Source organism: Centropristis striata, chromosome 20 (genome assembly GCF_030273125.1).
Source record: "Centropristis striata isolate RG_2023a ecotype Rhode Island chromosome 20, C.striata_1.0, whole genome shotgun sequence".
Taxonomy (NCBI): Eukaryota; Metazoa; Chordata; class Actinopteri; order Perciformes; family Serranidae; genus Centropristis; species Centropristis striata.
In genome coordinates, this window is record NC_081536.1 from 26,581,902 (window position 1) to 26,603,575 (window position 21,674).

At 38.0% G+C, this 21,674-nt stretch overlaps 2 protein-coding genes across 2 annotated transcripts in view; one reads left to right on the top strand and one right to left on the bottom strand.

Moving 5' to 3' along the window:
• Positions 1-3,893, top strand: part of pdzd8 (PDZ domain containing 8) — a 47,923-nt gene extending 44,030 nt beyond the window's left edge. The window contains exon 5 of the mRNA XM_059359166.1: positions 68-3,893. Coding sequence (XP_059215149.1) covers positions 68-2,421 — 2,354 coding nt within the window. The 3' untranslated portion in view covers positions 2,422-3,893. The remainder of the gene's footprint in view (positions 1-67) is intronic.
• A 5,043-nt stretch (positions 3,894-8,936) lies between these two features.
• Positions 8,937-21,674, bottom strand: part of slc18a2 (solute carrier family 18 member 2) — a 32,307-nt gene continuing 19,569 nt past the window's right edge. Inside the window, exons 10-15 of the mRNA XM_059359913.1 lie at positions 21,255-21,333; positions 19,636-19,687; positions 19,007-19,070; positions 18,801-18,920; positions 17,662-17,795; positions 8,937-12,602 (exon numbers count right to left, since the gene is read on the bottom strand). Coding sequence (XP_059215896.1) covers positions 12,495-12,602; positions 17,662-17,795; positions 18,801-18,920; positions 19,007-19,070; positions 19,636-19,687; positions 21,255-21,333 — 557 coding nt within the window. The 3' untranslated portion in view covers positions 8,937-12,494. The remainder of the gene's footprint in view (positions 12,603-17,661; positions 17,796-18,800; positions 18,921-19,006; positions 19,071-19,635; positions 19,688-21,254; positions 21,334-21,674) is intronic.

Here is a 21,674-nt window from a genome sequence, read left to right on the forward strand (position 1 = left end):
TTTTGAAACTGTCAGTTCTTTGCACTACTGATATAAAATGTTTTTACTGTTCTTAAACTTTTGACAGGTGTCAAAGTGACATCCTCAGTTCAAGTGCCCAAACTGTTGAAGCAGGCTGGAGAAAGGGTGGTGGTACTTTATGAGAGACCAGTTCGTCACCAGACCCCCTCTTTTGGAAGTCTCGGAACTCTTCAGGAAGGGTTTGGGCAGCTAGAGGAAACTGGTTTTATTTCTCAGCCTGTGGGTTATGAGGAAGACCCAGCCCCCATTACCACTCTTTCTGACATATCTGACAGCAAAGACATGGACTCTGAGTTTGAAGAGCTGATTATGGAATCCAAATCCAGCCAGATTGGTGGCCCTAACAGCACCACCACAGCTATCAGTGATACTAAGGAGGATTCCTTACTTACAGTAAACCAAAGCCCTAAAAGGACTGTGGCCAACTTGGCCTCCAAGCCTCTTGGTACCATATCACCCATTCTTAACCGCAAGTTGAACTTGGCTGGTCTCCAGTCCCCACTAAAGCCCCAGCCAAAAGAATCACCAAAGCCCTCACCACATAAGACCAATAGTGAGCCAATGGAGGGTCTGCAACGCCCCACAGTCCCGCCCCCACCTCCTCCTTCTCGTCCCCCAATGCCGCCAAGACCTCAGATCAGGTTGACTTCAGCCTCATCAGAAACTGGTCTTTTGGAAGGCACTGATTCTGTGTCAACTACTAATGCTACAATTGTTCCTACCACGACCCCCATTAACGCTTCTGAAAAATCTCCAGAAAAAGCTCCCCCCACTGGAGCCAATGAAGAGAAGGCTGGCACTGAGAAGGTGTGTCTCAAACAGGCTGAAGTTAAGCAGTCTACCAGGCCAGCAGAGTCCAGTGATGAGCTGCTAGTCCCTTTCACTGTGACCAACAGCAGTAAAGCTGATCAGGCAAAGGACAAAGCCTCAGAAAGCTCCTGCAGCACACGCGACAGTCTAGAGGACCACTCCTTCCGGGAATCCCCAGAAACCATGTTTCGTAACCAGACAGCACGCTGGCCAAAGGCCTCTGTGGTGTTTGAGGTGGAGAGCAACCATAAGTACCTTAATGTGGCCCTTTGGTGCAAAGATCCCTTTAAGCTGGGAAGTTTGTTGTGCCTGGGTCATGTCAGCCTCCAGCTGGAGCATGTAGCCCTGGAATGCATGGCCACATCCTCAGCAGAGTACCAGAGCACCTTTAGGTTGGGGCCCCCAGAGCCCAGAGCTAATGTCAGTCGCACAGCATTACGCAGCCTCGGCACCCACAAGGGCTTCAATGAGAAGCTGTGTTATGGAGATATTACTCTGAACTTCTGTTACTTGGCAGAGGGTGAGATGGAATATCCAGTAGGGATGACAGAAAGGGAGCGAGAGGGCAGTCTTCATGATGAGGATCTGAGGGAGAGGGAGCATGTTTCCACTACACAGCGTGATGACTTGGCCTATGGCACCATGCAGTTGGTGGAGGTTCGTCACAACTTCCAGGACACCCAGTTCCAGAACCCCACATGGTGTGAATACTGCAAAAAGAAGGTTTGGACCAAGGCTGCTTCTCAGTGTATGATTTGCGCCTATGTTTGCCACAAGAAGTGCCAGGACAAGTGCCTCGCTGAAAATCCCTTCTGTGTGGCAGCAACTGAACGTCGCGGAGCTGACCCTGAAGCCAAATCAACCATTAACCGGGCCACCACTGGCCTAACGCGGCATATCATCAACACCAGCTCCCGTTTGCTTAACCTCCGCCAGGTGCCCAAGACTCGGCTGGTTGAACAGGTGGCTGATGTGGTACCTGGAGTAGTGGAGCCGTCACCCAAGCATACCCCCAACACCTCAGACAATGAAAGCAGTGATACTGAGACCTACACCAGTGGTGCCAGCCCCTCAAAGCAGCCTGTCGGCAGTGGTGGCAGTAGTAAACTTGTACGCAAGGAAGGTGGGTTGGATGACAGTGTGTTCATTGCTGTAAAGGAAATAGGCCGTGACCTGTATCGGGGACTGCCCACAGATGAGCGCTCCCAGAAGCTGGAGTTGATGCTGGACAAGCTGCAGCAAGAAATTGATCAGGAGCTGGAGCACAATAACGCCCTTCTGCTGGAAGAGAGGGAGGCCACAGATGTCCGGCGCAAGGCCCTAATTAGTACTGCCCTGGCTAAGTCTGGGGAGAGACTCCAAGCCCTCACCCTGCTAATGATCCACTACAGGGCAGGCATTGAGGACTTGGAATCAGTGGAGAGCACCTCTCCTTCAGAGCAGCAAGGCTTTAAAGGCAAAGGAGAAGGCCTGGAAGAAGAAGCCCTGATGGGGACAGAGGTCTATGACAGTGACATTTGCAGCCCTGTGGAGGTGCAACTGCTGGATGACATTACAGAAGAGCAGATCTGTGTAGAGGCTCTCCACTAAATAAGACTAGAAACGAGAATGAAGAGGAGGGTGTGCTTCGGGCTCATGTCTCTCAACAAAATTATGCCCATTGTTTTTGTGAGATTGGGGATATCAGCAGTCCATTTTAAATATCGGGCATGTTGGGGTCCAGTGTTTGATACCCATGTTTTTTATTTTTACGTGATAAAGGATGGGTAAAGGATTTTCCACTCAAAGGACTTATTGATGTTTTGATTTGCACAATATGATGCATTTTCCATGCTTTTGGTTTTTAAAGGGAAGCTTGAGAGCTACACTATTATCTGCCCTCAGTAGTGCTGCATGTGTTATCCTCCAGCTTTGTATTTCTGTGGCTTCGAAATGTCATTGTAAGCATTTAATTCAGTTTGCTTTCATGTCTGTAACTGCTTTGACATAAGGACTTAAGAAAATGCGCACATTTCTGTTGTCTACTTGTCTAAATCATCTTTCAGGAAGGAAAATAAATGTTCATTATTTGTTTGCTGTGAGTAACACGCCCATATGAAGGTGAAATATTTGAGTCAATAACAGTGTGAGTAATACCAGGGAAAAGCAGGTTTAGACATTCACCTCAGTGGAACATGTCATTTGTCCAAGGACCCTGGAAGAAGTCATACATATGTTTGGTTTGAGCACTTTTACTGTAATATATTTAGAATTGAGAAATGCCTCTTTCTGCTCAAGAAGCTGGGATTTCAGCAGCTGCATAATTGTTAGTGGAATCTGATATTGTTTGCCTCTTTCTGTTAGTTTGTTGCATTGTTTACCATATTACTCATAGTTTTTTCTTTTTCTTGGGAGGGTGTAAGGATGTTATTGTCCTAGGTTATAATTAATACATTTCCTAACTAATCTTTTTTCTTTTTTTGTCTTGCCAAGTCATGTTTTGTCCAAAATATCTCGTCAACTTGTAACCCTCAACAATGGCACATTGATAACTGATCAAAATCTTCATGGGTACAATGTGAGAAATACATTATTGACACACAGCGTATGTTATAGAATAATTTTTGAATCAATGTTACCCAGGAGCTCTACTGTGTGCGTGTGTGTGTAGATTTCCATGTGATTTTGTGCCGATCATTTGCCTTCACGAGTTGAAAACAACTCGTGAAGGCAAATTAATGTATGTTCAACCCTTTCTGTGTTTTGTTAATATACAACTGTTTGGCACTGCCTTCCCCCATTTCCTTGCTAAACATCAAGCGTCAATGTAGCCTGTTGCAGTGATTCCATCATAACCAGCTACAGCTCCGAAATGCTATGCTGTTCCTCTATCTTTAACATCCTCAGAGAGCAACTGGAAAGAATTGTTTGTGAGGAGGAAATATCTTTTTTTTCTTAGGTTACGAACCAAAAGCACTGAACCTTTTCTAAATGGTGGTGTTCTTTTATGCATTTGTTCTGATGGTTATCAGTGCCGCATCACGTATTTCTAGCACAAATACAAATTAATTTGTTATTGGATAGCAAGTGAGAGTCAGTTGGATGGCTTTCTGAATCTATTAGTAGCGATCAGCAGAATTTGGTATCAGTCTTGTGTTAAACAAGCAGGGACGTGAAACTTCATAAAAGTAGATGTACAAGTATAGGGAAGCCTGACCAAAGAGGTTTACATGGAGTAATAGATTGATGTGTTTGAAGGCTTATTAGATGCTTGAATCCTCCACAGTGGTAAAAACCAGAAGAAACGGTTAAAATAAATTGGACAGTTATCACAATAGCGATCGTTTTGTCATTTGGTCCTGATGAACGCAAGGTAAAAAAGTAGAAACATGCAATTCATATTACAGAGTAATGTACCAGCAATTTGTGCTTGTAAATACTTGATTGCCGTTTCAACATATTTTTTTGGATGACCTATCATTAGCTGTGCAGCAGGAGTAGCCTCATTCAAATGAATAAAAGGGCTGCATTTTTCATATAGTGCTGATGCCAGCTAGCTTAACACCTTTATCTAAGTTCTCTGTGGTTTGTTGAACAGCATTTTGGAAGGAACAGGGAAAAGGCCTCAATTTTTGTAACTTTCCACACAATCCGACAGCCTTACTTTACACATTTTTTTACTCTTTTTAGCGATATATTTGCAGCAGTCACAGCACAGATCAAGAGGGTATATGGATTGTGATGAACTGATGAGTTTGCAAACTGATGGCCTAATTCACTTTAAAATCCGTCTTCTGTTGTGCGCATGGGAGGGAGTGGTGAGGAAAGATGTGGTACCCAAAAATAGCCTATAATGTTGTCAAACCATATTGTTTCCTCATGGCCCGAATGACAATGTTCCATGTAAAATCAGGGGCTGAGATTGATATTCTTGCACAAAGTATGCATATACGGGCAATTTAACACTTACAAAAATTAAAAACGATCACCCAAAATGCATGGAACACCAGTTGAATGTGAGGTAGCTGAGGGTAAAGGGACTTTTCCAAGTTATTGGAAGACGAGGCAAAGAAGTAATCAGCCAGACTGAGAGGAAGCAAAGGCACATCTCCTGTTTTTTCTGTGTAATGGATATGTTGCTCATGTAGATATTGGCTTTCTGGCTGCTTTACTTGTCAATCTCTTTCAGTCTTTGTATATCCAGATTTTTTGTCCAATATTTTTGTAGGAATTGAAGCTGATAATCAGAAATGAACCTTCATGTCTGGGATTTCTCTTCTTCAACCTTAAAAACATGTCGTTTGCTGGCCCATCTGTGTGATCTGAGGGTTTTGACCAATGAGAATCTGAGAGGAGTTTACTGTTTTTGCCCTTTGAAGCACTGCTTTTGCTGCTGCTGCTGTAAGTGTGCTCTTCCACAGAACTCATAATCACATGCTTCTGCCACCCCACCCCAAACTTTGAAACTGCACTTACAACATGATGGCCCACCACGGCTCTCAGCTGGTCGAGACGGTGTTTGTTTCTCTTTGTGTATGTGAGAGATGTTGTACACAGTTTTCAAAAGGCTCATGTGATGAAGCTTTATTGTACATAACCTAAATAAACAAACTCAAATAAATTGTCGTCACTCTGCTTTCTGGTTTAATTAGCTCACACAGAACCCTCTAATGCATCCATATTGTATAAAAAACATCTTTCAACACCATGACTATCATTAGACAATTACTAAATCTAATTTAAAGGGTTATTCCCATTAACACAAATAGGGGAGTGAACCCATATGTTCAATTATAAGCTAATGGCTACTCAATGGTGTGTGTACAAACATCTTGCTCAAAATCAGTTTAACCCTCCTGTACTCTTGGGGTCCTTTTTGACCCCAAATCATTTTTAACATATGATTAATATAGGTTAACTTTCATAGACATTTTCAGCATATGTGCCCCTCTGCATCCTTTATAGATAATATAAATTAAAACTTTCTTCAATCATTTTTTTTAACTTGTTTTATAAATTTTTATAGCACCTGTGCTCCTCAGGTTTTATTACTTTTTTTTTTCTTGAAATGAGGTCTAATTTTGTAGATTTGACTAAAATTGACCAATAATAAAGAAAAAAATATGAAAATTCGATATCAATGTGTTGGTCATGAGTTGCCTCAAAATGTGAAAAACAAAAGTTAGTAATAACTTTTTGCTACATGACCTAAAACCAGTCTAATGTCATGGGGTCCTTTTTTTTTTTTACCCCTGAGGAGGATGGGTGTGATTCTTTTTTTTTTTTTTTTGCTGACGTCCAAAAATGAACAATGCTTTCAAAACATAAGTTTCACTAAAAGTTGACATAAACTACTCTGTGCATTCCCATCAAGAAATTATTTGACCATAACTATTAAAACAAATATTCAGGTTTTATTACTTTTTTTCTTGTGAAATGAGGTCTAATTTTGTATATTTGACTAAAATTGACCAATACTAATGAAAAAAATATGAAAATTATACATTTTTTGGTCATGAGTTGCCTTAAAAGGTGAAAAAAAGTTGGTAATAATTTTTTTTTCTCCATGTCCTAAAACCAGTTTAATATCATAGGGTTAAGTACACAAAAAAAAGGTTAAAAAAGGAAATCATTGCAGTCATTCAGAGGTTTGTTGATTTGGGATTTTGTTTTGTCCTATTGTATAATTAGGCAAATTGGTAAGTGGACAACAATATCTAGCAAAACAACATCACAAATGTTGTAGCTTATTTTCTAGAGCTTCCAGGTTTCCATCAGCAGAAATGTGCTCCCCAATGACTAATACCAACACTGTAAACAATTGTCTTGTAAATTAACAGTAAAGTACTGACAGCAGGGTTGCCAGCATTCTACTGTTAATTTTACAGTTCCCTTACTGTTATCTACTTTACAGTATGTTACTGTGATAAAACCACATACTGAATTACAGTAAAATCCTGCATTTCATTGATTTTTACAGTTGATTAAAACACAGTATAGTGCTGAAGCTTGTTGCAATATTGTTGCAGATACAATGCAGTCATCTTTTGTCAATAGAGCATATTACTGTCTGAAAGCCAAGTACTATGAATTAAGCGCTGTCTTCACAATAACCTCAGTAATTTTAATATACCATAATTTACCAATTTACCATTTAAGTAAAATACAGGCATTAAAATGTACAAGAAGAGACTTAGTAGAAAATATCATATCATATATATATATATATATATATATATATATGTATCATATCACATCATATCATATATTTTATGGGAAACGGCAAGCTACCTACAAATATTTGCCCAGAATGCATTGTTTTCTACAGTATAATACAATTTTAATGAAAAACAGTATGTTACTGTCACAATTTGGCTGTTTTCTTACAGCAATTTGTTACAGTGAACTAATACTCTGAGAGACTTTCAGATGTGGTTGAAAGCTCCAGAAAAAGCTGGTATGTGAACTAGAGTTGAGTTTTCTTTCTCAAAATAGTTAATTGTTACCGCCTTTTAATGAACAAATCCAAATTTTTTGTGATGTCAACAAATCCCATGAAATTTCAAAACCAGCACTGTGTTACCTGGTAGAATGAAAACAGCACTGCTTACAAAAAAGAAAGCTCCCAGTGAGCAGCCCGTACTTATGTTGCTGTAAGGACCACAGTTGTTTCAGTTCTTGGTGACGAGAGAAAGGAGGAAGGTATTGTGTGAGCATCTGCAACGTAATTGAAGCCCAGTGTTGAGATAGACAGGCTGATTACAGTGTGTCTGCTCCCACATTTCCCCATCATGGCAACTCATTCTGCTGTCTTCCACCCAGAGCAGGCAATCAACAGCAGTATTTCTGTAACCCAACTAAAAAGCATACACATGCTCAGCTATTTGATAGTTTTCTTTGGTACCTATGCATGTTAGTCCCCAGTTCACTCCAAACTGTCATGTCAATAATGGGAAAAGCCAACAGTGGACTAAATGCTTAGTGTTTGAAATGCACTGAAAGGTAATGGTGCTTAAAATCCATCTGTCAAGAGAAAAGGTTTTTCAGTATACCACAGTTTATTGGACATGGGGTTCCTGCAAAAAAAAAAAAAAGCTAATGTGCAGACAAACAAGCTCCTTGACTTTCAAATTTATTTTTCACAGCCCATCTTCAAGATTGTGAGGAATCACTTAATGTGACAGCATCCTGAACATTACAGTGCTGTATACTGTAAACACAATGGGCAGTGCAGGAGTCTATTTAAATATAAGAATGATATGTTTGTAATACAAACACTTTTATTCCTAAGAAGCAGAGCTACTCCTAAAGGGAGAAATATAATTCCATTCATCCATCAAAGTATATCAGGGAGACAATCTCTAAATTAACCCTTTAAAGGGACTAGAGAGAGATTTCAAAATGTGGCCAAAACACTGTAACATATTTTGTTGTAATTAATAGAGCTGCAACAATATTTCGATTAATCTAACAATAATCGATTATTAAATTAATCGTCAACTATTTTGATAATCGAATAATTGGTTTGAGCAGTTTTTTTTAAAGACAATAAGTCCAAATTCTCTGATTTCAGCGTCTTCAATGTGAATATTTCTGGTTTCTTTGTTCCTTTATGACAATAAACTGAATATCTTTTTGGTTTGAGGAAAAAAACAGAGGTGAGGACGTCATCTTGTGGTTTGGGAAACACTGATTGATATTTTTCAACTTTTTATTGACTAAACAACTAATCGATTAATCGTTTAAATAATCGACAGATTAATCGATAATGAAAGTAATCGTTAGTTGCAGCCCTAGTAATTAATCTCATCAGGTCAAATAGAGTAAACCACAGGACATAGTGTTGAGCTAGGTTAGGTCCCAAAGCACAATCTGAATTAAAGTTCCAGTTTCACTTAAACCAAGTCAATTAAGGTTAGGTAGCTGTTTGCCCTCCTACTAACATCTAGTGGAGTGCTACCGTGCTACTCGGTTGCTCATTTTGATTATTCTGATGTTCTGAAGATTATGTGCTCTGTCCACTGAGGTTAAATACTGAGCTTATTGAAAGCGATACATTTTTCATGATAAATATTTAAATAAATGGTAGCAAATGCCACTGTAAAAGACACGTTAAAACGGGAAAACCAATTGCACTGAGCATTTTATTAATTATTTACAATTACTGCAACAACAATTTAAGGCATGATAAACACGTATTATGCAAACACTTCAGAAAAACATGCTGATTTACATACTGTATTTTAATATCCTTCCCTATGTCTACTTATCAGTGGTCTAAACAGAGAAAACAGACATTGACTAGTTGACTGAAGGACATGATGAACACCTTTGGACTTTGGAGTTTAATCTCTGAGAACAAAAGGCAACCAGTGGCATCAGCTGTGTTAAACCAATCTGTAAGGTGGATATTGGTATTTCAGTAAAGATCTCAGGTCAGCCTCATATATGACAGACCGATATGATAGAATGCAATATGATTATATAATTTTTGTACAATGTCATGATTGTCAAGGAAAATAAAACAAACTTACATGAATGATTTAAGTGTGACATCATTCTGAAATGACCAACAATTACGTATTTGAGTATTTGATGAGATACTGAGCTCCAGCATTCTATTCGCTGTATAGTTCGAGAGGTTTTCCTACTACAATAAGAACACAATAGTGGTGGAAACAACTTTTTTATATTTGATGTTTTTGATAGGATTGGTAAATGTATGATTATTAACTATAAACATGAAATATGATATCTTTACTTCAAGGACTAGTTTGACAATCTTTTCTTGTAACTCTTTGCAAGACAGAAAATAAGCGTATTTTCCAAAATGTCAAACTATTCCTTTAATGCATATTGGTGAAAACCAACGTAAATGAAATACAGTGTATACTGGCTAAGGAAAACTTTCAAAAAACACACTACACAACTACGACACACTTGTCACATGTGACAACAGACATTTTCTACAGCTGACAGTTCAGTAATAACATTAATGATGGCTCAGGGCAGTAACACAGGAAGTGTCAAGGTCGCCAAGAAACGCTGACACCTCCCCCACCACTCGGCCGCCGGTGGGTAGATCCATCGAGCTGTCAATCAATATGCAGTTTCCTGCTGCTTCACTGTTGTCAAGTGAGGGAACCATGGAGAAACCTCTGGAGCCCACACATTTTCTGCAGGTCCCCACTTTTGTAACATTTTCCAACTGCGTTAGAATAAGACTGAAAACGGGCAAAGTGGATGACACTGCCGTCACTGGCCTGATTTCAAAGAATTATGAGGAACTGAATACTTTTGCAGAGTGGTAGACACAAAACATCTAATGTTCCATGTCAGCAAAACCAAGTAGCTGATTGTTGATTAAAGGAGGTGAGCACACACACTCTGGAACAATATGTAGAGGAGTCAATATCAACATAAGGTGCCTTTGAGACTTCCCCATTAAAAAAAAAAGTTCAAATTTTCCATTTAATTTCATATTTATTGTAGTAGGTAGAGGTTATGCTGTTAGAAATGCATGTTGGTCAAGCTCTCACACTTTTTTTTACAAAGTAACTATAGGCAGACAATGAACATGCAAACAGCAAAATATGTCCCCCCAATTGGGCTAATTTTAGCATTTAATTTAGCATGGATGGCCCTTCAGTTAGTAACATGCCTCAGTTACCAAGTTGACTGTTTACTGTTTAGAAAATATATTTCAGATTTCAGAAAGGTTTTTATATTACCTGATATTTCACTATGACAGGGTGGACATGTTAAGCTTGAATACATTCAGCTACACACATATTGTGATGAAAATGACTAAATATAAGCGTAAATACTTATGTTGCAACTAGCCACTGTTTCATTCTCCATTAAAGAAAGACAAATTGGCGGGAAAAGTGTCACTGAGCGCGTCAGAGGGTTTCTTAAAGGGGCAGTTACCCCATAATGACAGGGTGGACTGCAATTTCAGGGACACATGAAACATGTTTGAAATGACTATGAAAATAAAATATATATGATCAAAATTACTCATTTCATCAAATAACTTGTTGTGGATAATATTACCATGTAATTGTTTTTCTGAATTAGTATCATTTAACCACTAATTACACACACTGTAGTAGGCGGAGCGGTGTGTGGGAAATACCAAAATCACGTATATCCAATGAAAAAAAAGAGTATAAAATGAAGGAAACACATTTTTGGAGACTTGTCATTGTACTGATATGTGTATAAATGTGTGGCCATTTATAATAAGACCTCAGAGTTTCATTATTTTTGCTCCATTTTCATGACGACTGGGCAATTCTGCTGAGGACACCAAAGGCACTTTATAGTGATATTGACCCAGAGAACCTGTCACGGTCATTACACAGCTCCACCCTGGTGTAGGCAGCCCAGACAGCTGTACTTCTTCAGGAAGTGTTCTTGTGAACCTTACAGAAAATCCTGATTACAAACTGGTATGTGATGTACACGGCCTGGAGGGAGGGATTCAAACCAGCTTGGCAAGGTGAGGTGTCTACATAGAGCAAAGGACTCTAAAAGACCATACCAAAATGTTGGGCTTGAAATAAAAATGTCTCATTAGATGATACTCCTCACCACAGATCTGAAAATCACTATGAATGTAGACAGTCTGAACAAATTAAGACAGACTTTTGAAGGGGAAAACTCTGCAGGAAGTGTTGAATTTTAATCTCAGAAGTCAAATTCAATTCAGAAAAATTACTAGAAGTGAATATACATGTAAACAGTATTTCTGTTTTAACAGACAAACTCGCAGCACAGTGTTGAGTATGACATAACTCTGTTGTTGTATGGATGGAATCAGTGCTGTGGAAATGTACAAATGAAGTTTAGCATTTGCAGTAACTGGGTAACAGCGGGATCACAAATAAAGTCTGTCTGTAACATTAGTTTTGTGCCTGGTTATTCCTGCAGCTGAGGTAAATAAAGGCCAAGATTTGATAATTTACAGTATCAATAATTTACTTCATAAAAACAATATAAACAGCAGCTTTATATCATCTCTGTCTTTGAAGTTTCCATAATGCAAGCTTCTGTAGGTTCTGTTCTTAGGAGGATATCATTTATCTATATTGAGTTTTAGAATACATTCCTCATCCTTTTCTTAAGCAGCTAAAAATGGCTTGACTTTTACTTTTTGTTAATGCTTCAATGCAAACAAGGACCACAGACTAGGCCAACAAATCCTCTTGGACTTTAAACAAATAACAGTTTTTTGACATACCACACAATTACCCAATATAATAACAGCTTGCACAAGGTCCGATAATAACACTCTAGACAGTATCATGAACGTAGAGTAGATAGAAATGACTGACCGACTGACAAATAAACTAAGAGAATTTTGTATCCAAAATAAATCAGCAAAGCGTACTTGTTGGTCAGCACCCTCCTACTACCTAAAAGGTCTTTTTGACAACATCTCTCTACTGAATAAGGCTGTTGGCTAAAAAAATATCTCTCACACAATGCATTTGCAACCACAGATCAAGAACAACTTTGGTTTGCTCCAGTACAACTGCTAAGAGGACACAGAACAATGAAGACTGAATGCGAAACATTCACATGGAAATATCTTGGCTGTTTTTTTTTTCTTCTGTATTCCTTTTTTTGTACAACAAAATAAATCATCTGGAGGGTTAACCTGCATGGCTGGTGTCCTGTTAATCATAATCGTCATATTCTGGATCCATGTTTTCTCCCTGGTAGTACATCCCCTGCGTAGAGTAGGACCTCGTCTTCATTGAACAATTGGTGTCCATCAAAATAGCCTGAAAAACAATGTTAAGAAAGTGTTGTTTCTGCCACATGTTACATTTTCTTGGGTAAAATATCTTTTGGTTACTGAGTAAAACCTACAATTTATTTATGTATTTATTTTTAAAACTTTTTAAACCTTCAATGTGTAGAAGGCTCACTCACATTTGTTGAAAGTCACATTGAAATAATACATTTAATGTTTTGTGGCATTCAAGCCCCCATATGTAAAATTTGAATACTTAGCAACTACTACTAGACTCAAAAAAACACCACTATAGCTGACAGCCAGACTCAGGCTATCTGAATGGGAAGGGATGAAATAAATAGGGTGCCATAGGATGTAGTGCACCAGTGGTGGAAGAAGTATTCAGATCTCTTACTTAAGTAAAAGTACTAATACCACACTGTGAAATTACTCCACTACAAGTAAAAGTCCTGTATTAAAAACTTACTTTAGTAAAAGTACAAAAGTATCAGCATCAAAATGTACTTAAAGTAAAAGAACTTATTATGCAGAATGGACCCATTCAGATTGTTTTATACATTCTACATATGGTGGATTATTTGTATTGATGCTTTTTGGAAGCAGCGTTTTAATTTGGTAAAGATAGGAGTCATTTTAACTATGTAATATAGGCCTAGTGTTATGAGGTTTAAAATGTCTAATCACTTTAACTTTATCATGTTTTTTATGTTAAATCTTGACCTGAAAAGTAACTAAAGCTGTCGGCTAAATGTAGTGGAGTAAAAAGTACAATATTTGCCTCAAAATGTAGTGGAGTAGAAGTATAAAGTTACATAAAATGGAAATACTCAAGTAAAGTACAGGTACCTCAAAATTGTACTCAAGTACAGTACTTGAGTAAATGTACTTAGTTACATTCCACCACTGTAGGGCACCCTATATAGCACTGCATCACATTTTTTCCATTGGATGGGGCGCCTTGAAGGCACTCTATCATGTCTTCTTGCACACTGAGTTACTATATAGAGCACTTTATCATGTTTTATATCTACCAAAGGGGCATTCAAAAGGGCGTCTTTGCAACATTTCCCCCCACACATAGAGGGGCCTACCACCACCATTGCAGAGAGCAATTCATGCCATTGTCTATTTAATGTCATGTTTGTTTCATTGTCATGTTTAATTTAAAATTAAACACACAGGGCTCTCACTGCAAAAAAGGGGTGTCTAAAAACAAGATAAAAACACTAAATCTGAAGGAAGAGGTACTGAAAACAAGTGAAATTATCTGTCCATGCAGCAAGATAATTTCACTTGACAAGATTTCTTGAATTGAGATTGTTAAATCTAGAAATAAGCATGTCTACAGATGCATTTAGAAGGCTTAAAATAAGACGAAAATGCTGGTTTTAAGGTCAGTTTACTTAAAAAGTAACTTTTTACAGGCCCCAAATAAGTGAAATATACTAAACATAAGCATAAAATAAGTATAAAATGCTGGTTTTAAGATGAGATTACTTAAAAATGTAACATTTTACAGTATCAAAATAAGTGAAATACACTAAATATAAGCAATTACATATTTTGTTTTCTTACTTTTAGCAAACTAAGCTGAAGATTATGAAAAAATATATATTTAGAGAAAAAATACTCGTTCACGTATTAGTGAAGAATAACTAAGCTAAAAAGGTGTGTCTAAAAACAAGATAATAACACTAAATCTGAGGGAAATGATCTTGCTGCATGGACAGATAATTTCACTTGACAAGATTTCTTGAACTAAGAAATAAGCATGTTGAACACTTAAAAAAACAAAGGAAACTCTTAACACAAGATTAATTATCAAACACTTCGAAATCAACGTTATTTTTAAACCTCTTAACAAATAATTAGCAGTGCTATTTTAGTGTATTGAGGCGCAAGTTAGGAAGTACAATCAGTGGGTGTTCTCACAGCTGGTCACAACGTTGCTACCCTTTAACCACTGGTAGTTCTGTAGAGCAATGTTTCCAAGAATGGGTCCTCGTATGTGTGTGAGATTGACCCGTGTCAAAGGTGAACCCCAAATTACAGGTGATGTGATCACACTGTTCCACTGATTGACAGTATGCAGAGGTTAGGCCCCAAGAGAGTTTACAGTTGGTCAACAATGGCTAGGTAGATAAATATGAGCCCAGGAGAGGGTGGGAAAGGACAAATAGGCCTTGATTTAAGTGATTTAGAGGTGCATAAGGTCAAATCAACTACAGTTTTTTATGGAACTGTGTGACCTATTTCTAAAGTGACATCATATCCCGAATGTCTAATGATTTGCATTATCGCAAGATGAATTATCTAACACTTCACTTCTGCACTCTGCTCGGGCCAGTTCATCGCTGCTTGCAGCTTTAATTTATCGTGTTTTAAGAGTTGATTTCTTATTTTAAGTGTTCAAAATGCTTATTTCTAGATTTAATAATCTTAATTCAAGAAATCTTGTCAAGTGAAATTATCTGTCCATGCAGCAAGATAATTTCCCTCAGATTTAGTGTTTTTATCTTGTTTTTAGACACACCTTTTTGCAGTGTTCAGAAATGGGCTGCGTTGACACACCATCCCATGTGAAAACATGGGAGAGTAGATAGAAGCAAATATAGATGGAACATAAATAGCAGAAAGGATGAACACATGGTGGTGAATACAAACAGAATGTAATGGAGAAGAGAGATGATGGATGGTAGCCTATGCTGCATGGAGATGAAGAAATGGATATGAAGGCAGAGGGAACAGCATGAGAAGATTCATTTGCTTGCATACAGGATGGAGATGTGCTTATGCAGCCCAGTGATGTCCAATGATGGTTAAGTAATTCATTGCTTTTCACTGGTCACTATATTCTGTAAAACATGAGAGAGGATGTGTTTCTGTGAAGCCCCCACAGAAATGTCAAAATGCATTCATCCACATGACATCAGCAACTGTTTTATAAGACTTATTTGTTAGTGTTATAAGATAAACAAATCAAGCTCATGGAAGCTCTTTTTTTTCTTGCATTGCCTTTGGGATTACACTCAAGAGTAACAACAGTGCATGAAACAGCCAATATTTTTCTTATTTAAAGAAGGAAGCTTTTAACCAAAGGTGTGACCAAAAAGACTCACATGAGCAGTTTTTAACTCAGTACTTATATCTCAACTCATTAACTGTCACTTGATTGTGTCTAACTGAAGTTACGACAAATACCATTTATAATTTCCCCATGTTTCACTTAAGAATAAGAGACATACAATGAATGAGGTAAGCTCAATAAAAGGAGTGAATTCAATGTAAAAACAGTCTGATCTGGTGTTCACTTAGGGGAAGTGCAATCTGATTACCAGTGGTCACTCAAGACAACTGAAGTGATGATTTGCTAACATTAACCATACTGTATTTGCAATCAGGAGGTAATGTAGAAACAACGTATTTCCAAAATGTTGGCATTGAACATAATCAAGGTTTTGCAGAATTGTCCAATATCATGATTCATTCTCGTTGAGTGATAAGGTGGGTACATATTATTTGAATAATGGTAACAATAAAAACACTTGAACCTAAAATAAGGAATAATATCTCTACTGCTGTAAAGCAGCATAGCTTATGTAGGAAACTGTTTCTAAAAGGTTATTTTGGTCAGTTCTTCAGTATCCCTTCGTCAGGCTGTGACATGATCTGCACACTGCGCATTCTTATTTTTTTTATTATATTCTATTTAATTATATTCTATTTTGACTTGGCATATTATAATTTTTTTAAAGCAAACTTGATTGAAAATAAAATGCTGGTATAGAATGGGTAGACAAAAGTGTTTTCCAACACAGTCTCTGTGCAGTTTTGACATGGATATGTCATAAACGGTTAACACTATAACTTAGGGATTTTTTATGCACCTGTTTTAGGCTTGGCTTGCGAGCTACATGTTAGAGCAATGTCATTCAGCCTTAAAGGAGTATAAAAGTATGACTATTTAAAGATATAGTGGAGTATTGTTGTCCTGACCAGAGAATGAAGTCACACTCCTCCTGTGTGTGTCCCACACATTGCTGCTCTGCACTACACGCTTAAGATAATTATCACTGATAACGCCTTCCCAACACACAGTGTTGCCACAGAAGCATAAGGATCAACCGCCTGTTGCCCTCAGGTTCCACTGTCCCACTTTTAAGGACTGTTCACAGTGGTTTTAGCACAGTTAGCTGCTAGCCACTGACTAAGCCAGCACCATGTCGAAAGCTGTGCAGGCAGTTGATACTCTAAGTAGGGGTGTGCCATATCGTATCGTTCATGATAATAGCGGTAAAAATATTTTTTATATTGGCGACATTCCTACTTCTTGACGTAGTGGCGGAAGGCCTCCCATTAATAACCTAGACCGTGGCGGCCCGCTATAGTCTCATGTGCTGCGCTAACGTCACATTTCAAGCTACTGAAAGTTTTACACTATTCATGATATTAAGTTATTTTGCGTGTGTGGCGTTGTCATCTGTCAGTCAGTCAAAACCCTCCCCACGAGCTAACATTAGCTAACAATTAAAGTTGTGTTAATCACAAAGAGCTACTATTACTTCCTGTCGCTAAACACATGCAGCTTTCAAAATAAGAGCACAGTGTGTTAACAGAATCCACCACCGAAATGTTATGTGAGGTGTTTGCTCACATTTAGCTCTCAAAGGGGCGAGATTGATGCATTTTACTTAAAAATTTATAAAAAGTGTAGTATCGGGCAACTGTTGAGATTTGCAATTTACTCTACATTTACGTTTTTGATTTATTTGTACAGACTAAAAAATCATATTTTCTAAATACTTTTCAGTATTTTGTAATATTGTCAAGCATATCGTGATTGCAAAAATACCCTGAAATATCGCGATAATCTTTGAGGGGATCGCCCACCCCTAACTCTAAGTTCTGTGTAAGGCCGCTTTAAAGGCAATGCAAGAAAAAAACTGTGTTATCTATCCAAAACAATAAACAAGCCAAAACCTTTTTAAAATGATGTTCGTTTAGCTTGATTTCCAAGACTTCCATATTTCTTTGTGTTTATGTTGGATATGGTTGACTGTATTTAAGTGTGTTTTGAATCTTACAATTTTCTCTTCTTGTCCCGGTGGATTTCTTAGGAAGAGGCAAAGAGGAGCAAAGATGATATCCACTATTCCAATTATGGTCATCAGCCAGGGGAAGCCAATACTCTCAGCTATGGATCCTCCGATAGATGGACCTATATCAGTCGAATAGATATCACACACATGTTTGGTTTGGTTTGTTAGTGTGAGGACAGCACTTTGCATTGCAACTCTGTGTAGACATATTTGTCATAACTGCTTTTGGGTAAATAAACGATAGAAATGAATAACGATGAAAATGTAATTTCATTCTAGTCGGCCTGACTCATTGACCATAATAACCACACAACATCAAAGGCAAATAAACTACAACTGAAAAATAGTAGTACTTTCTGTGTAGTGACCAGGTGGCAACCTCCGTGTCTGAGCATGGAGGCCAACCAGGATGTGCCTTAAACTGCATTCTACCAAAAATTCCAGCAGGGGGCGCTAAGTTTGGCTGCAAAAAAATTCTGTCAATTAATATCAATGCAAAATGAGAAAACTTCTCACTTGATTTATTACCTCAGAATGTTTTTTTAGAACAACACTATGGTCTCAATCGCTAGTAAAAAAATCTTCTTCAGGACAATTTGATGTTAATAGTTCTAATAATGGCCCATTTGGAAGAAAATGGAAGATAAAGAATTGTATGATTTGGGGCGTGGCTACCCTTGATAACATCCCAGTTAATGCTCCAGTTAATGCTAACATGGATTAGCAGCATCTCTCAGTCAGGTTGAGGTGTAGAGAGGCTGTAGTCAGTGATCAGATCCCTCTCACTCCTCCACAGTCCAGATATGGTCTGCTCCCCGTATCGGAAACAAGATGGCGACGCAAGATGGTGACGAGTGTAACGCTGAACTCGATGCTTCCAACGGGCCACAAACCAATGGGTGACGTCACGGTGACTACGTACATTATTTATATACAGTCTATGGTAGTGATGGAGAACTGGGCTCCACAACAACAGCAGAATTTAATTTGAACAAACTAGATAAGCCAAAAATATGTATGGATTGGACACTCTCTGTTCTGCTTTTCACATCCACTTTACAGGTATCACACCCTGTAGTTTATTTGTCTATAACATTTGTACGTTTTTTGTGGTTCATACTTACCTAAAGCAAATCCCATACAGAAAGCCACATCAGCAATAGCATACACACTTCCATAAACAGACACGTGCCGCAGGTCCACCAGGTAGCCCATTATAGGCATCATAGAGGAGTCCACCATGCCTGTAACACAGCACAAACAATAAAGGTCCTACATGCTCCACGCAGAGCAAATTTGATTTACATCCTATTAAAGTTAGCTGACTTACCAATAGCAAAACCAACACCAAAGTTTGGAATAATCAGACCATAGATGTTTTTGGCAAATGGAACCTAGAACAGGCAGACATATATTGTAAAATGCATTCATTTCTTTATTCAATTTTAATTTTCCATTAGGCAGAGATGCTGGATGCTTTTTGATTTCGATTTTGGAATATTTATCTCTGCAAATAAGACAGTTTAGAATTATTCCAAAATCAAAATCAAAAAGCGTCCAGCATCTCTCTCCAATGGAACACTGGACTGACAAAAAATCTTCATGATCTGGATTTTTTTTTCTTTTACCCTAGAAACACAAAGAGCAAAACATTGTTTCCATCCCTCTCAATGCTATTTTGTACATGAAATCATAACCAGTTTTTCAGGAATTTTAACCTTTTACACTAAGTGTATATATAACAGCACTTTGACATATACATTTCAGTGGATCTACTGTTGTGTTTGTACTGGCTGAGGAGTGTTAGATATCTCAGCTAAAATATTTATTAAAAAATAGATATTATTTCTCACTTCTCTTAAGAATCTGCACCATTTAAACCCTTGAGTAACCACCCAGGGCTCAAATGGCCCAAAAGATGATTCAAAGTTATAGTGTAGTTGTCTCCCTCATACTTACACATATTACACTGATTCCAACCACCATTATTCCAATGAGAGCACAAAGCCATCTGTAAGGGTGAGAAGACATCGTCAGTGTTATCTAATCTAAAACCCCTTTATGCTAAACAACTACAGTAATCTCTGCTTAAAGTCGGAGAAGAATGTGAGTTTGTTTTCCGTGCTTCTGACACATATAAAACGAACATGGTGATTTTTAAAGTGGCCATCTGACCTCTGACCTCAAGTTATATAACTGAAAATAGGTTCTGTTGGTATCCACAAGTGTCCTATTTACATTAATGCTTGCTTTAAGCTAATAACATGCAGTTTAAGGCAAAAAATGCCTAGTTTTTCACATACATGAAAAGACACAATTGACGATGTGCATGTGATAAAACATTATAATCATGCCAGAAAAACATGTCACATCACTGAAAATATCAATTGTTCACAAAAACAAAAAACAAAACACTATTCATGGGAAAACACAACCAGAGTCTGCATGTTGTGTATAGTTCAGACATCTGCCTTTCAGAACCTAAAGTCAAGTGTTCACAGCCCAGACTTTTTATTTGGACTGTTGTGAGTGAGTTGTCTTTAATACCTGCCTTCATTTTCATAATGTTTACTTCATACGAGGCTCTTATTTTCTTGGTTTATGGTTCTGTTTATTGTTACCGGGTGATTTTTTTCTTCTTCTTGACTTTGTCTGCTTTCCATCCCTTCCTTTGATTGTCTGTTGTTGTTTTTAATAAATAGCAATAATCAGTAACTTGACACCTGATGTTTTCAGATTAAAAAGGGTTTGTAGTTTAGGTAGTTAACCACACAAAATGGCAAAGGTAATTTAACTACTTGCACCCCTATACAAATATGAATGCAGTTGAACTACCAGCAAGCTACTGCAAAATGTTATTAAACTTTAAGTTTAATTAGTTATAGTTCACTACTCCCAAACACTGTTTATTAGCTGTCCATGACAAGCACACTTTCCTCTTTCTTTTTTAATGGGGGTATGTGGAGATGGGGAAATATCATAGCATTAGCATTCCCCATTCATAGTTATACTTCAGATGCTGTGACTTCTTACATGGAAACACATAGGCTACTGTCTGTGTAAGTACAGTCCTAGTCCTACTGTATGTTTGTGGTGGAACGTTGGGAAAAACTCACAACTTCATACATTTTGTGTGCCCTTTGTGTAATTCTAGAAGCGTTTCAGACATCTGCCCCTCAGAACCTGATAAGTGATAATCCCAATTTATAATAATAGATTACCATTATACAATCAGCTGGTTGAAACCTGACCCTCCATTACATAACATTTGGATAAAAAAAAGTATGGTACTTTATTAAATGGAGGTCATCACATATGCATCAGGTCTCTAAAACCCCAAATTTAAAAATAGATGGATCCCAGTAATGGCCCTATGAAAGCTCAAGACACCTGTGCTAAACATGCATACCTCCCCCACTGCCAAATTTGACCTGAATCATCAAGGCTTCAATAAAGCCAGGCCCTCAAACACTAAAAAGACTGAAAACTAATTTAGAGGAGCGGAAATAGATACCACATCCACCGAGAGAAAGAGAGAGACAGAGACAGAGAATAGATAAGGATATTTTTCTCCCTACCTCCCCATCTTATGCGCCAATGTACCGAAGATGTTGGTTCCAATAAGGTAGGAGATGGACGCTGGTAAGAAAGCGACGCCTAGACCACAAACAGACACACACAGAGAGATGAGAGACTGAAGGTGTGGGCAGGCTTTCCAAGATAAGAAGATCTCTATCAGTGCCTCATCACTGAGCTGCTGTTCATCTTCCATTGTCTGTAATGAAGACTTGTGCTTTCCACCTGCCAGCATATGACACCCTAATATCCTGTTCTCCACTCATCCTTTTTTTTATCTGACCTAGACTTCAAATAAAGCCAACTGGTACAAACTAATAACACCAATGATGGCAGCAGGCTTCTGTATAGAAAATATCTAGCAGGAGTGATACATTTGCACTACGTCAAGTCACTAAGCAAAAAAAATATCTTATATATAT